The sequence below is a fragment of the Labeo rohita genome, chromosome 17 (assembly GCF_022985175.1).
Source record: "Labeo rohita strain BAU-BD-2019 chromosome 17, IGBB_LRoh.1.0, whole genome shotgun sequence".
NCBI classification, from domain to species: Eukaryota; Metazoa; Chordata; class Actinopteri; order Cypriniformes; family Cyprinidae; genus Labeo; species Labeo rohita.
Genome location: NC_066885.1, coordinates 22,953,930 through 22,970,846, shown reverse-complemented (window position 1 = coordinate 22,970,846; position 16,917 = coordinate 22,953,930). Strand labels below are relative to the sequence as shown.

The window sequence follows — 16,917 nt, the reverse complement described above, 5'->3', positions numbered from 1 at the left end:
AACATAGATCACCTTCTAAAAGCAATCTATTTATTACTTTTCTTTCTTTGAAATCAAAGAACTCTGATTTCATGCTGCATTGTTGCAACAACAGAAAGAAAACTATAATAATATAAACAAAGTTCCAAGTGCCCAACCAAAAGTAACACTATTCACTATAATGGTGAGTATTTAAAAAAAATAAAAATAAACCTTTTCAGGAAAATCAACATTAATTTATGAAGTCAGCTTATGTGATGTTCTCTCAAATATTTCAGTTGTACTGAAAATGCAACATTCAAGATGACTTTTGAAAAATATTTTTTTTTCAAATGATTAATCATGATTTTGAGCTCACAACACTTGAAATCTTAAGTTTATGCATTTTGATAGTAAATAAGTTAAATGAACTCATATTTTTAAGTAATAGGTCCAAAATGCAAAATTTTAAGTAATGTTTAGTCAACATTACTTGATTGTATAAGTAAAGACAGCATTAGGGTTTACAGTGTGCTTAAAGAGTAAACAAATTTTTATTTTTTGAAAAAAAAAAAAAATAATAATAATATCTAGTTTCACTAGATAAGACCCTTTTTCCTCGTCTGGGATCATTTAGAGCCCTTTGAAGCTGATTTTAAACTGCATTTTGGAAGTTCAAATTCGGGGCACTAATGAAGTCCATTATATGGAGAAAAATGCTGAAATGTTTTCCTCAAAAACCATACTTTCTTTACGACTGAAAACAGAAAGACATGAACATCTTGGATGACAAGGGAGTGAATAAATTATTTGTAAATTGTTGTTCTGAAAGTGAACTTCTCCTTTAATAAAGATCTTCCGAAGCAAAGCAGTGGATTTGTGTAAGAAAAATATCGATATTTAAAATCTCTAGTTTCCACTAACTGTCACAGAACTGGTTACGTGCACCATAACTGGGCAAGTGTCTCTGAGGGTGATGGGAGATTGAGATCTGTGTGAATTTATGCCCCGTGTAGAAATATGTGTCAGACCTGTTACTGGCAGTTTCAAAAGAACAGCAATCCACATTGCCACAGGAGCTGTCAGAGGAGTTTAATGTCCCTCCTCAAAGCCGATCTGCCTCCCTTTGGCGAAGTTGCGCTCTGTTGAGCAGTCGGTTGCTTGGATACCAAATGCGAGGCCCAAGCGAAGCTGTGACATGTAGTCAAATGGAAAAAGTCTTGTTTACCCCCTGCATTGTTAATGGAGCAGCTGCTGTATCATAAAACATAAGCACATTTGAGACACTTTTGCTGTAGGGTGTAGCATTTAATCAGTTAAAAAGTGTAGCTCAGCAAATAAAAGACATTTGTTTTCCAGTGTGGACGTGCTGGGCTTCATGTCCTGGGGAGTTTCTTTCTGTTTTTGTGGTAATATTATGAAAGGAATTGAAAGGGGGAAAAAAGACCAGGACTAACTGAATTTGTTTGGCCATTCTGCACTTTTGAATTTTCAGTTTGCACAAAAAAAACTACCAAAAAGTACTGTGGTATTACAATATTCAATATTTGTTTCTGCGTTTTTATTTCTTATTTCAAATGTAAAAAGTTCCACCCATATTTACTTTGCAGTCTTTGTATTGAATGCATTTTACTGTAATTCTGAGTAGTGTTTTGTTTGAAGTTCAGAGCTCTAGGAAAAACAGAGGAAGAATCAGTGTCTTGCATTTCTTTCGTCTTTGCCAGGAATCTCTGCCAAGGCTCTTTGTCACCGTTAAACCTGACTGGCAGTGCCACAGATAGCTTAATTGCTCTAGGTTTAGTATAGCTTATTGCCATGGTATTGATTACCATTTGAGTGCTTTGAAGTGATTGTGCGTGTCTTCCTTTTTTACTGAAGAGCTCAAAAGGCCTAACCTTTCTTTTTATACTACCAGTAATGTATTACATTCCCATGAATTATAGAAGTGAACCTCTTTCTGCATTATTCATTCACTTTGAGGACTCCTGTACCAAAGCTTGAATCTTATTGGTCAAATCTGATATCTGAATCATCACACAGCATTTTTTATTGGTAGTGATGCTTTTTCTCAGCTGGCGCATATGTTGCAAACTCACTTTTATGAGATTTTTTTAACACACATTCCTTGTGTATTTTGAGTTCACTTGTTTCAAAACCTATAAGGCTTGTTAACTAACTGCTACAGTGGAATAGCATATGATTAAACTTGGACTTATGTCTCTAGTGAGCCAAAAATGTGCTCACATTTGAAGTCTTGAGGGATCTGGAGGGCCATTTGTAGGAATGGCCTTGTTTCACCCACTGGAATTAGCTATTTTGAGCCTATCATTTCAGTTTTAGGGCCCTCACATAAATGGTGAATAGACTAGTCAGTCTACACCTTATTTAATGACTCACAAACCATTGTATCAAGTCAGAGCCAGGTTTGATAGGATAATGCAACTACTATTAAATCTTATCCATGAAAGTCTGTATAAAAGGTTGTCAAGCTTCTTTAGCTCAGTGTTAAAGGCTAACGAAATTGAACGCCGTTCAAAATATATTGTCAAATCTTTATGTATCCTATTCAAACAGTAGCTGGTGTTATATTTGTCAGAATGCAAACAATACCTGGAAAATCTTTAGCAATAGCTTCTGCTGGTTCAAGCTGGTTTAAAGTGGTTAATCAGATGTTGGGACCATTGTCGATTCATCTAGGTGGTGCATGATTAGAGCTGGTAGCCTGTTTTGGGGATGTGGTTGAACAGGTTAACCAGGTTCCAAACCATAGTTTGACCTAGTTGACTGGCTCGACCACTTGAAACTGGCATGACCTCCTGAATTCAGTGTTCTGTTTCCTTTTAAGGTATTTTTTCTTTTCGAGTGATACCACCAGGTTTCAGAGTGTGAAATGGAAATCTTCCATTTCATTGACCAGAGACGCGTTATAAAAACTCCTGTCACGCCTCCCTGTCACTACTTGTCATCCTTCTGTTTTGTAAATGATTGTTGGTGTTAGCTACAAGGCTACTGGGAGGTTTACAGTACATGCTAATGCTGTTCATATTCCTAAGAGTAGATTAGCTTTTTTTAAATGCAGTGGAGGTATAAAAATCTATGTAAAGTTGCTTATTCACTTAAACGATTAGTTCACTTCCAGAATAAAAATTTCCTGATAGTTTACTCAACCCCATGTCATTCAAGATATTTATGTCTGTCTTTCTTTAGTTGAAAAGAAATTAAGGTTTTTAAGGGGAAAATATTCCAGGATTTTTCTCCATATAGTGGACTTTAATGGGGATTAACAGGTTGAAGGTCAAAATTGCAGTTTCAGTGCAATTTCAAAGGGCACAGTCCCAGCTGAGGAATAAGGGTCTTATCTAGTGAAACGATCGGCCATTTTTTATTTGCAAAGAAAGTCAATTACCCTTTACAAAAAATGTGAAGTTGCAGTTATGCAGAGCTAGTGCAAGATGAACATTTGTGATTAAAAGTATATACATTTTAGTTCGTTTTTTTTTTTTTTTATTTTTTTTTTCTGCAGAAAAACAGCGATCGTTTCGCTAGATAAGACCCTAGAAATCATGTAGAGCCCTTTGAAACTGCAATTTGGACCTATATGGAGAAAAATCCTGGATTGTTTTCCTCAGAAACCTTAATTTCTTTTCGACTAAAAGAAAGAAAAACATGAGCATCTTGGATGACATGGGGTGAGTAAATTGTCAGGATTTTTTTTTATTCTGCCTTGAATATGAACATTTAACGTAACTTAAGTATGTGGTCGGTGGGATTTTGACAGAAATGTTGAAGATTTATACTAAATCTGTTAGATTTTAGACCTAATTTGTACTACTATGGCACTTATAGCATCTCGTTTGGTTATATGACTGTAATTAACCATGTAAATGGCTAATCAACCATGTTAGTAGGCTTGTTTCAGGCCCAAGATGGTCTTCAAGCCCAGCCAGCTTCCTACCAACTGGTATTTCAAATTGCCAACCATCTAAACTAGTGGTTCTTAACATTTTTGACACTAGTGCCCCCTTTTGTCCAAGACAAGCAGATATGATATGTACATAAATGAAAAAAAAAATAGTGTTTTTATTATAATTTAACCCCATCTGCCTGGTTGAGAAGCACTGATCTTTGACTTTGGAAACTGGCAAAGATTGCAGAGAGAGATATCAGCATGAAGGCTTATTGTCACTTGTTTTTTAATTTAGGAGACGGGGACCAGTTTAAACCCTCATGCGTGTCTTTGTATACATTTCCTGTACCTATATTTTGCATGTTTGTTGACATTTCCTTTTTGAATACCCAGCTCCTAATGGTGTCACTTTTAGAAACCCACATTTGAACTTTAGCTCAATGCGATCTTAGTACTCATCCTTCATGTTAGTGCACGTTTCCCCTCAAATACAAAGGCTGCTTTACATTTTACTGAGATATTTACACTGCACACAGTGGCCAGGCTCTCTAATATTGACCCTTAAAAAGTCATTCCCTGTTTCTTTTTCTTCCCAAATGTGCCTTTCCTCATATATTTCTCTCTCAGCTGAATGGCTGGAGGTGTCTGTGGAAACTAAGCCAGATGGCTGGCTGCAAAGAGAGATGGTTTAGAGCCACAGGGGGACAAAATCTGTCATCACTGTCTCTGTGTCCTTACTGCTGAAACTCACACTGCTATTCAGACTGGTAATCAGAAGTGCTCTCAAAACAAGGGTATTTATAGATGTTTGCTTAGAAAAAAATTATTTGATAGATCTGGCAGCTCAAACAAAGCATGCAAAAGATTGTTGACTGAACTATTTGTGTTGAAAATCTGTAATGAGGAAGACTGTTAAAGGGATATTTCACAGAAATACTGTCATTTACTCATCCTATTGTCATTTCAAACCTGACTTATTTTCTTCTGTGGAAAAACAAGGTATATTTTTGATTTAGTGTTTTTTTTCCCCCTTAATTAATTAACGACAGGGGGTCGATCATCAGCCTAGCCAATTATCTACGCCGATATGAAGCATTTTTATTATCTTTATTGGTCATTTTCAAAATCGATTTGCCGATAAAATAATTTAAAAGCATTTAAAGAGTTTTTGTCAGAGCCCTTGTTATTCTTAATTTTGACATTCATTTTCTTTTTTACACCAGACATATATATTGGATCAAAATATCGGTTATCGGTATCTGTCATTTCCAAAACCGATTTGCCGATTAAAATAATTTAATAGCATTTAAAGAGAGTTTTTGTCAGAGCCCTTGTTATTTTTAATTTTGGCATTTATTTTTATTTTTACTTATATATTGGTTAAAATTATCGGTTATGCGTATAAGTCATTTTCAAACACATTTGCCAATTTAAAATAATTTAAAAGCTTTTAAAGAGAGTTTTTGTCAGAGCCCTTGTGATTCTTAATTTTGACATTCATTTTCATTTTCATTTTTACACCAGGCATATATATTGGTTCAAAATAACCTTCTACTCGATCTTACGATTATCGGTATCGGACATTTTCAAAACCGATTTGCCAATAAAATATTTAAAAAGCATTTAAAAAAGTTGTTGTCAGAGCCCTTGTTATTCTTAATTTTGACATTCATGTTTATTTTTACACTAGACATACATATTGGTTCAGAATGCCCGTTATCAGTCTACTCGATCTTATGATTATCGTTATCGGTCATTTTCAAAACTGATTTGCAGATTAAAATCATTTAAAAGCACTTAAAGACAGTTTTTGTCAGAGCCCCTTTTATTCTTTCTTTTAACATTTATTTTAATTTTTACACCAGGCATATATATACTGGTTCAAAATATCGGTTATCTGTCTACTTGATCTGTAATAATCGGTATCACATCAGCCCTGAAAAACGCACATCAGTCAACTCATAATTAGTGGTCAATTGATGTCAATGTAGAATAAAACAACTTTCTCCAAAAGATATATAAAGAATTTAATATAAAGAATTTAGTTCTGTCAAACGATTAATCACGATTAATCACATCAGTTTTTGTTTGCATAATATAATATACATAATGTATATTATATAGTGTGTGTGTGTGTGTGTGTGTGTGTGTGTGTGTGTGTGTGTGTGTGTATATATACAGTGATGTGAAAAAGTTAGGACACCCTATTGAATTCCATGGTTTTTGTATCAGGACATAATAATAAATGATCTAGTTCTTGGCAGGTCTTAAAATTTGGAAAATCCTCAGATAAACATCATCACATGGCATATCACACAAGAAAAATACAGCCAAGAGGGAAAGGTCAGGTGACATGTGTGAAGTTAGGACACCCTATGAGTCAATTGCCTGTAGATCCACTTTTAGCAGCAATAACTTGAAGCATTCATTTTCTGTGTGACTTTATCAGTCTCTCACATCGTTCTGGAAGAATTTGGACCACTCTTTTTTTCAACGTTGCTCCAGTTTATTGAGGTTTGTGGGCATTTGCTTATACACAGCTCTCATTACAGCATTTGAGTCAGGATGAGCTCTGGACTTGGACTGGGCTATTGCAACACCTTGATTCTTTTCTTTTCAGCCATTCTGTTGTAGATTTGCTGGTGTGCTTGGGATCATTGTCCTGTTGCATGACCAAATTTTGGCCTAACTTTAGATGTCGGACAGATGCCCTCGCATTTGACTCTAGAAAACTTTGATATACAGAGGAGTTCATGGACAACTCAATGACTGTGAGGTGCCCAGGTCCTGTGGCTACAAACAAGCCCAAAATTCTCAGCCCTCCTCCAGCATGCTTGTCCTTTGGTATGAAGTGTTTGTGCTGATATGCTCTTTAGGGTTTCACCAAACTTGTTTTGTTCAGATGCAACTTTGCAGACCTAAACTGCTGCAATGTTTTTTATTAGATAAAAGATGCTTTCTTTTGCCAAGCCTTCCAAACATGCCATTTTTGTCCCATATTTTTCTAATGGTATTGCCATGAACTTTATCATTAATCATGTTAACTGAGGCCTGTAGAGTCTGAGCTGTAGTTCTTGGGTTGTCTGCCGTTTCTCTGAGCTTTTTCGGTCTGATCCTGGGGTGAATTTTCTTGGACGTCCACTCCTGGAAGGAGAGGTGTCTGTTTTAAATGTCAACAATTGCTTCTCTAAGATGATTGCTGATGTCTAACCTCCTTGGCATTGTGTTAACACACACCTGAAGGCTCCAGACCGGCAAACTGCCAAAGCTTATGCTTTTATAGAGGCACTCAGACTTGCTGATGATCAGTTAATCAAAGGTATTTGATTAGCAGTGCTTGACTGTTATTTACCCTCTTAATTCCAATGTTAACAGTAAGGGTGTCCTAACTTTGTCACACATGGCTTTTTCATTTTGGCTTTATTTTTGTTCAGTAAATAATGACACGGTGCAATTTGTCATGTGTTGTTGTTCATCTGAGGTTTTATTTTTCGAAATTTTAAGACCAGCCAAGGACCATTTTTTTTTTTTTTTTTATGATGTCCTGATATGGAAAAGCATGGAATTCAATAGGGTTTCCTATTGTCCTACATATATATATATGTATGTATTTTATAATAAAAAATATATACATGTAAACATTTTTTTTTTTATTGTATGTCTTCATTTATATAGGCCTATACATAATAAATATACACAGTACACGTACATATATTATGTAAACAAAAACTTTTTTTTTAATCGTTTGACAGAAGTAAATTCTTTATATATCAAACATTTAATTAGCAAAAATTACTGACCACCCTTTTAAGGGAGTGCAAGCAGATTAAAATGTGGTAAATGTGAGGTATTTCTTTATGTGCATGGATTTGCGTAGTTCAGGAAACACATGTTTGAATGTCACCTAATAGAATGCTATAACTCAAGTACTGACTTGTTTTTATTTTGGCTGCCTGGTTGGTCAAACTTGAGAGATGTTGTGATTCACACAGAAACTGTGTGAATCTTAGAGAATAGGTTATGTTTAATTAGGGTTTAATGTCCCAGATTAATTGAGTGTAATTCTGTGGTTCTTTTTAATGGCTCTAAAGCGACCACAAACGGCGGCCGATGTCAGGTCACTCGTGAAAGAGCTCTTAGAGCCATAACAATAGAGAAACGGCACAGGCACATCATCTCCATAAATCTGCCTGACCGCAATTACTTACAGTCGTGTGTGTGTGTGCGACAGATTTATCCTGCCAATAACAATGCTTCCTGTGATACAGAAAGCGTGGGGGATGCAAAGAAGCAGCCATTGAGCTATTGTTTATGGCCCACTGTTGACCCGTTTATGCAGAATGGGAAACAACGACTGTCTCTGTACAGTAACGTTAAGGAGATGCGTGAGGTTTCTTGTTGAGGCAAGACACTTTTCCAGCAATCTTAACATCTCAGTCTTGATATTTAAAAGAAAGTGACAAGCACCTGAAGGGGGCCGAGGAGATGAGACGTGTCTCCAGGGAATGACAGAAATAGACCAGCGAAAACAAACCAAAAGCCTTCTGATTGAAGTTTCAATAACATTCCCCAAGGTTTTATGCTAAACAGAAAGCTATTGTCGTCTTTCCAGCACATTTTCTGACATTTTAGAATAGTGATATAGTGGCATTTTAGTCACATCTGTACTAGGAATTTGGGACAAGACGTGATGGAGTGATTTCAGTTGTCGTCCATGACTCCTATCCCCCTTCTTCAGTGTCTGAAAAATGTATTGTTTTATCATCATGTCTTGTCTAACTAATCAAAAAAGCTTTACTTTACCACTGTGCCAAGCTAGTAGGCTAAGCTGCAGCTATTTAACTAATAACACAAAGAAAAGGAAATATTTTAGGTAGGCTAAGCTGTTACTTTCCTAGCTAGAGGCTTCATGAAAACAAAATATTTGATCATTTTTAGCTTGGGTGGTGTAAAATATGTAATTTAAAAGGATAAACTGTTACCTTACTAACAAAAGACTAACTGAGTACACAAAAGACAATTAAATGTTTAATTGGACAATTTATTTTTAGCTTTAGTGATATAATGTGATTTGCAGTTTAAATGACTAAGCTTATAGCCTGCTAACCGAAGGCTAAATGAAAACACACACACACAAAAGAAAATTAAATAGTTTAATTTGACTTTTTTTTTAGCTTTCGTAATATGTTGCAATCAGTAATTTAAAAAGCTTCTGCTGGAAAAAAAAATAAGCTAAAACCATCCTCAGCTGGTCAACAGGCTGGTTTTAGAGAGGTTTTGCCACTTCTTTAGGCTGGTCTTAGCTGGTTTAAGCTGGCAGTAGCTAGTTTTAACTAGTCTCCCAGTCTGATCAGCTTAGGCTGGTTTACCCGTTTGTTTTTTATTAGGGTGAGCTAACTGTAAACACATAAGAGAAAAGTTTAATTTGACTAAATTTAGCGCTGAATGAGATAAATGTTAACATACAGCTTTCTCCAGCAATTATAGACATCCTTGGCTGAATCTTACAAGGTATTGGCAACAAAACGAATGGCATAATCAATTACCAGTGTAAAAATGTAGTCAAAAGTAAACTAAATAAATATATAAGTTAAAGAATCAAGTCATGCTGTTTTCAAAGTGCTAGTAGAGTTAAAACAAAATGGGCTACACTTATTGTAATGGGCATGCTTTGTCCCTGTCAAGTAAAATCTAATGAGTGAACTAAACTAGAGTAAAATGAATGGAGAGCGAGATAAATAAAGCAGTGCGGAGTCACGAAGGCGGAGTTATTTTAAGCTGGTGACGAATTGTTTCTTTGTTGCACTAGAGCTCATTTGCATGGCAGCAGGCACATGAAGATGACCTCACTTTATCTCTCTCTCTCTCTCTCTCTCTCTCTCTCTCTCTCTCTCTCTCTCTCTCAAGAGAGAGTCAGACAGAAGGCCACTGAGCAGCAGAGAGAAATATAGTGTGTCTGTATTTCTTCCCAGCTAAGGGTGTTACTCTAAATAGCATAATACCATACTACTTGTACTATTTTTTCAGTATGTATGTTTTGCACACTATGGATATTTTCTGTGTGCATGCAATGCCTGTATGACCTTCTACATTCATAAGATGTGCAATAGTGTATCCAATGCATTGCACTTCAGTTGACCTTCAGTTCATTTCAAGCGTGATAAATGAGCCAAAATCTCCTTAAGTTATTACTTACCAAAACAGGAGAGAGTGTAAATAAAACTTAAATTAAAACGCTTAAGTGAAATATTAAAGAAAATACAGTACCAGTCAAAAGTTTTTGAACAGTAAGATTTTAATGTTTTTTTAAAGAAGTCTCTTTTGCTCACCAAGCCTGCATTTATTTGATCTAAAGTACAGCAAAAACAGTATCATTTTGAAATATTTTTACTACTTAAAATAGCTGCGTTCTATTTTAATATATTTTAAAATGTAATTTATTTCTGTGATTTCAAAGCTGAATTTTTAGCATCATTACTCCAGATCAGTCCAATATTCTGATTTGCTGCTCAAAAAACATTTATTATTATTATTGTTGAAAACAGCTGAGTATAATTTTTCAAGTTTCTTTGAATAGAAAGTTTAGAAAAACAGCATTTATCTGAAATAGAAAAATTTTGCAACATTATAAATGCCTTTATCATCAATGTCTTTTGATCAATTTAAAGCATCATTACTAAATACTAAATTACTAAAGTATTCATTTCTATAATTAAGCTTTTTATTTCATATAAATGCTGTTCTTTGGATCTTTCTGTTTATCAAATAATCCTGAAAAAAAAGTACTCAACTGTTTTAAATGTTGTTGATGATGATGATGATGATGATGATGATAATAATAATAATAATAAAACGTTTTTTGAACAGCAAATCAGCATATCAGAATGATTTCTGGAGGATCATGTGACACTGAAGACTGGAGTAATGATGCTGAAAATTTAGCCTTGATCACCAGAATAAATTACTATTTAAATCTATTAAAATAGAAAACAGTTATTTTAAATCAAAAAATACTTCACAATATTATTGCTTTTGCTGTATTTTGGACCAAATAAATGCAGACTTGAGCAGAAGAGACTTCTTTTAAAAAAACATTAAAAAAAAAAATCATACTATTCAAAAACTTTTGACTAGTGGTGTATATCCATTTCTTATATGACAGCTAGACATTTCTGAATTGAACAAGTTCATTTTAACGTATTTAATTAAAAAAAAATGTCATTGTAGCTCATGTCATTTTTTACATTTTTTTTATTTATATACTTTAAATAATTTTTATTTAAATATATATGTAATTTGTATTATTAGAATTTTTGATTATAATATATAAGAGTTATGGAATACTGCACACAGTTTCAGAATTTTTTTTTTTTTTTTTTTAAGAAATACTACACAGTATGTATGGTACTTTCCAGTAGGCAGTATGTTAGTATCCCATTCCAAACATAATGAGCGCCTCATTGGCTAAAAAAATCATCATAGTCATCATTTACTGACTTTCAAATCTTTCCAAAACCTGTTTGACTGTAAATGATGACAAATACAGAAGAAACAAAAAAAAAACCCATGCAGGTTTAGAATGACAGTTATCTTTTTTAAGGTGTACTGTCCCTTTAAAACGGTTATTTTGCTCTGACAGCAGCATGTAAAATCTTACGTAAGTAAAATGTTCTGGAAATTAAAGGAAGGGCGAAGGAGACTCTGATTCAACACAACAGCCTACTGTAGCATACTTTATCAGATCAGACTCAAAAAGTACAGGAGACTGTAATCTTCAGGTCCAGACGTGACTTTGTACAGTAAACATTGACGTCAGGTAAATAAAACACTTTTCTTGGGTTTGTGAGGACAAGCCTTTATTCTTATCACACTAAATTTGTTTCGCAAGGCGGATGGGTGTTTAGCTTGGTTAGTATGTGTATTTGTCATCATCAACATCATGAATGCCCTTCCTTAGTTTCGTGTCATAAAATCCAAAAGTGTACAATTCCTGTGACATCAGAGAATTCTTTAAAATCATTGACTTAAGGATGAGGGGAAATTGTTGTATAGTATATAAAAATGAATTTAATCAGAATACACAGCAACTTTGGAATCCTCTGACTTTATCCTCTTTGCAAATGCAGTTATCTTGCGTTAATGTCAGCAGTTTACATTCAGTGGTAAAGCCTTAATCCAGATGTACTGGAGGACTTACATTTGAAGAATTACATGGAGATTAGTTTTGATTTTGAACCTTTCTAATTTATTTGGTTCTTAAGTTTCCTCTTGATCAGTGTAAAATGAACCTTATGTCTCTCTCATTAGGTAAACTTCGTGGTATGCCAGCTCTTCGCCCTAGTCACGGCCTTCTGGTTCAGACTCTACCTGCACCCAAGCAAGACGAGTCCCTTCATCCGGCATGTAGTCGCCACCCTGCTGGGCTTTTATTTGGCCCTCTTCTGCTTTGGCTGGTGAGTGTTTGTCTGCTCAATCCCTCATATATCTCAGGTCTTCCATATTGATCCATAGCAGGGTCATTGATAGCCGGTTAGCGAGCCATTCAATTTATAATGATGCTGTGGAGTGCTGGCACAAGACCAGAGTCTCCTCAGCAGCTACGCTGGATGCTGGTGAAAACCGATAGACGCTCTCTAGAAGTAGTTTGTAGGCCTATTTATCGATGCTTACCTGCTGCTTGTTAGTTTGGATTTGAATTGGAGTATAACATAACAGAAAAGCTGCACTGAGATGCATGGAAGTTGTTAGTTAACCTGTTATCCATGTACTGTTTGGATTTTCGCTGTGATATTTAAAGGGATAGTTCACCCAAAAATGAAAATTCTGTCATTAATTACTCACCCTCATGTCTTTCCAAAACCATAAGTCCTTTGTTCATCTTCAGAACACAAATTAAGATATTGATGAAATGCGAGAGCTTTCTGACCCTGCATAGACAGAAACGCAACTGACATGTTCAAGACCCATAAAGGTAGTAAGGACATGGCTAAAATAAAACTGGACTTCTGTCCAGTGATTCAACGTAATGTTATAAAGAATATTTTTTGGTGTGCAAAGAAAACAAAAATAACAACTTAATTTAATTTGTAATGACACGTTTCGTATTATATTAAACAGTACTACCTCTGTATGTGTTTCAGCATTTCCTTAACTGAAATAAAGGCAGACCAAATTACATAATAACCACATCCCACATTGTTTATTTGTCACAAGGTTGTCAAAATGTGATAAATTGCGTGAGTGGGAGTCATATTTAAGCTGACACTTAACCTCTAACCATACTAGAGTGGTCTATTACAGCTATCTGAGCAGAGGTCAGTCCATCCAAATCACACAGGAAGTCATTACGCAGTGATGTTGCCCAAGAGGTACTGTAGCAGACACTAATGTGTGGATTATGGCCTTTTGAATGCATTCATTGTAATACTACCAATTTGTGAGTGAAGTATCTGTTACTACCAAATTAATTTAAAGGATAAGTCCACTTCCAGAACAACAATTCACAAATAATTTACTCACCCCCTTGTCATCCAAGATGTTCATGTCTTTCTCTCTTCAGTCGTAAAGAAATTCTGTTTTTTGAGGTAAACATTTTAGGACTTTTCTCCATATAATGGACTTGATTGGTGCCCCGATTTTGAACTTCCAGAATGTAGTTTAAATGCAGCTTCAACAGGCTCTAAACAGGATCTGTCATTTTTTTCGTAAAATAAAAATTTGTATGCTTTTTAAGCACAAAAGCTCATGTAGCACAGGCTCTGGGATGCACGTTCACGACGCTACGTACTATTGAATCACGTCGAAAGGTCACGCGGAACTACAGACCCAGTGTTTACAAAGCAAACGCGCAAAGACTAAGAAAGTGCAAGTAAGTTTGTAAACTACGAATCACTCCCTGAGATGACTCGTTCTTTCCGAGTCACATTAAAGATTCAATCAAAATGAAAGAATTGTTCAAGGACGACCCATTACTAATTCGTGGTATCGTGGACGCGCATCCCAGAGCCTGTGGAACACAAGCTTTTGTGCTTAAAAAGTATATAAATTTTTATTTTTCGAAAATGATGACCGATTGTTTCACTAGATAAGACCTTTCTTCCTCGGCTGGGATCATTTAGAGCCCTTTGAAGCTGCATTTAAACTACATTTTGGAAGTTCAAAATCAAGGCACCAATGAAGTCCATTATATGGAGAAACATCCTGAAATGTTTTCCTCAAAAACCACAGTTTCTTTACGACTGAAAACAGAAAGACATGAACATCTTGGATGACAAGGGGTTGAATAAATTATTTGTAAATTGTTGTTCTGGAAGTGGACTTCTTCTGTAACGAATGTTATGTATTACGCAAGTGTCTGCGGTATTTTTGTGTGTGGCAGCGTGTGGGGGATTTCCCATCAGCTGTTGTAATGTGATGTGCTATCATCACATACTCAGAGAGTTTGTTTTTCTCTCTGCACCCCTCTCAAAGACTTTACAGAGACGTTTGCTTGCTCTCGGTCGGCACTGAATCCAAATTGGGCTAATTTACTTTCAAAATGTGTGTTCATGGTGGTTTGGCTGTGTGGAATTCTTCAGTGTATGTTTTTGGACAGAAGAAAGCTTCATAATCTCTCATCAAAATGCAATAGCTTGCTTCAGCCCTCAAACAACTTTCCTTTTTGGCATCACATAGGCAGTGCAGATAAATGGTTAGAGATGGTTCACCCAAAAATTGTCATTAATTTGTCATTAATTACTCACTCTTATGGTGTTCCAAACTTGTTAGACCTTCGTTCATCTTTGGAACACAAATTAAGATGTTTTTGATGCGATCCAAGACCCTTTCTGACCCTGCATAGACAGCAACGAAACTGACACACTTAAGGCCTAGAAAGGTAGTAAAAGTCCATGTGGCATCAGTGGTTCAACCGTAATTTTATGAAGCTACAAAAATACTTTTTTTATGTGAATATTGTTGAAGTGATCCTTTGGTTATTTGTTATTCTGTTATTCTGTTTTTGTTATTCTGCTGCTGCTTCTTCTTCTTCCTGCGCTAAGGAAGTCTATGGCAGCCCATAGAACTGCTTACGGGAAAGTTATGAAATTTGGCACACAGATAGAGGACAGTCTCAACATTAACCATAGCCAGTTTGGAGTCTCTAATTCAAACTCTCTAGCTAATGCTATATTTTACGAACACATCATATCAGCATAACTCAGTATGTGTTTTCAGCACCATGCCCTGATGGCACTCAAAAGTTATAATGAAATTTACAAAAATGCTAATAACTTTTGACTATATTAGCCTATTGTAATGAAACTGGTCTCAATATATTCTTTGGGTCATGCCAAAAACATAGATACCAATACCATAGATACCATAGTTGGCAGATTTTCCTGTCAACCATTTTCATGTGTTGAAAACCTATTTTTTTTCGAACTCCTAGAACATTCGTCTGATTTTCACCAAATTTCACCAAATTTGACTCGGATCATCTTCAGACCATGCTGGCTGATTTCGTGTTGTGTGTGTATATATACAAAACGGCTATCATTTAATGTATCAACGAATTTGCTGGAACGATGCCCAACTGTGTCTGAGGCTGTATCTCTGCAAAGCTTTGACGTATTGACACCAAACTTTGTATGTGCCATTGTCACCTCAGACTGATCACGCCACATCAATTTGGTCAAAAGTGATAAACCATTAATTAAAGGAGAAGTCCACTTCCAAAACAAAGATTCAAATATAATTTTCTCACCCCGTTGTCATCCAAGATGTTCATGTCTTTCTTTCTTCAGTCGTAAAGAAATTGTTTTTTGAGGAAAACATTTCTGCATTTTTTTCTATATAATGGACTGATATGGTGCCATGATTTTGAACTTCCAAAAATGCAGTTTAAATGTGACTTAAAGCAATCCCAAATGTGGTTGTAAACTATCCCAGCCGAGGAAAAAGGGTCTTATCTAGCGAAACGATAGGTTATTTTCATTAAAAAAATACAATTTAAATACTTTTTAATCTCAACGCTTGTCTTGTCTTGCTCTCACTGAACTCTATGTATTCTGACTCAAGACAGTTAGGGTATGTCGAAAAACTCCAATCGTATTTTCTCCCTCAACTTCAAAAATCATTTTAAAATCATCCTACATTGCTACAGTTCCGACCCAGTCTTTGCAAAGTGAACATGCAAAGATCAAACACCCTTAACAAAAAAGATAAAACAGCGATATAGGACGATTTCGAAGTTGAGGGAGAACATGAGATGTTTTTTTGTCGACATACCCTAACTGTCATGAACTGGAACAAAAACAGTCCAGGCAGAGTAAGACAACACAAGCATTTGGCATTAAAAAGTATATAAACTGTAGTATTTTTATTAAAATAACCAATCGTTGCGCTAGATAAGACCCTACTGTCTCGGTTTACAACTGCCTTTGGGATCGTTTGAATCTGCATTTTGGAAGTTCAAAATCGGGGCACCATATCAGTCCATTATATGGAGAAAATGCTGAAATGTTTTTCTCAAAAACCAAAATTTCTTTACGACTGAAGAAAGAAAGACATTTCTCTCCGTTCAAAATAACAGTCTTGCTTCACAGTTCAGTATAGTTATATACTCCTCTCATTGGTATCCTCTTCTTCTTGTGCTTCATTTCAGGTATGCCTTACACTTTCTGGTACAGAGCGGTCTTGCTTATGGCGTTATGATCTTCACAGGTGTGGAACACATGCACAAGTGAGTACAGACCTCACAGTCCTCTGCACCATCAGTCTGGTAACAAGAACAACCTTATGTCAAACTAAAAATATGTTATGACTTTGGAACAGGTTCCAGAATTCTCAACAAGCTTCTGCCATCTAGTTCACCATATGCCCGAGTTATTCATCTAGCCCTACAGTTAGCTTGTTGAATATTAATCCATACCGCTCCTACCCATCCATTTCATTCTTATCAGTAAACAGCCTGAGGAATGAGGGAGTGTCTGTTTTCATCATTGCCTCCATAAGTCGCATACAGAGCGACTGCTCCCTCCGATCTGGGGTTAGATGAATGGATGTGCTGGACT

The 16,917-nt window shown here is 35.7% G+C and overlaps 1 protein-coding gene across 1 annotated transcript in view; it reads left to right on the top strand.

Moving 5' to 3' along the window:
- The window catches only part of mboat2a (membrane bound O-acyltransferase domain containing 2a), a 66,099-nt gene that overhangs the window by 18,679 nt on the left and 30,503 nt on the right, over nucleotides 1–16,917 (top strand). Inside the window, exons 2-3 of the mRNA XM_051133887.1 lie at nucleotides 12,173–12,318; nucleotides 16,509–16,586. Of these exons, the coding sequence (XP_050989844.1) occupies nucleotides 12,173–12,318; nucleotides 16,509–16,586 (224 nt within the window). The remainder of the gene's footprint in view (nucleotides 1–12,172; nucleotides 12,319–16,508; nucleotides 16,587–16,917) is intronic.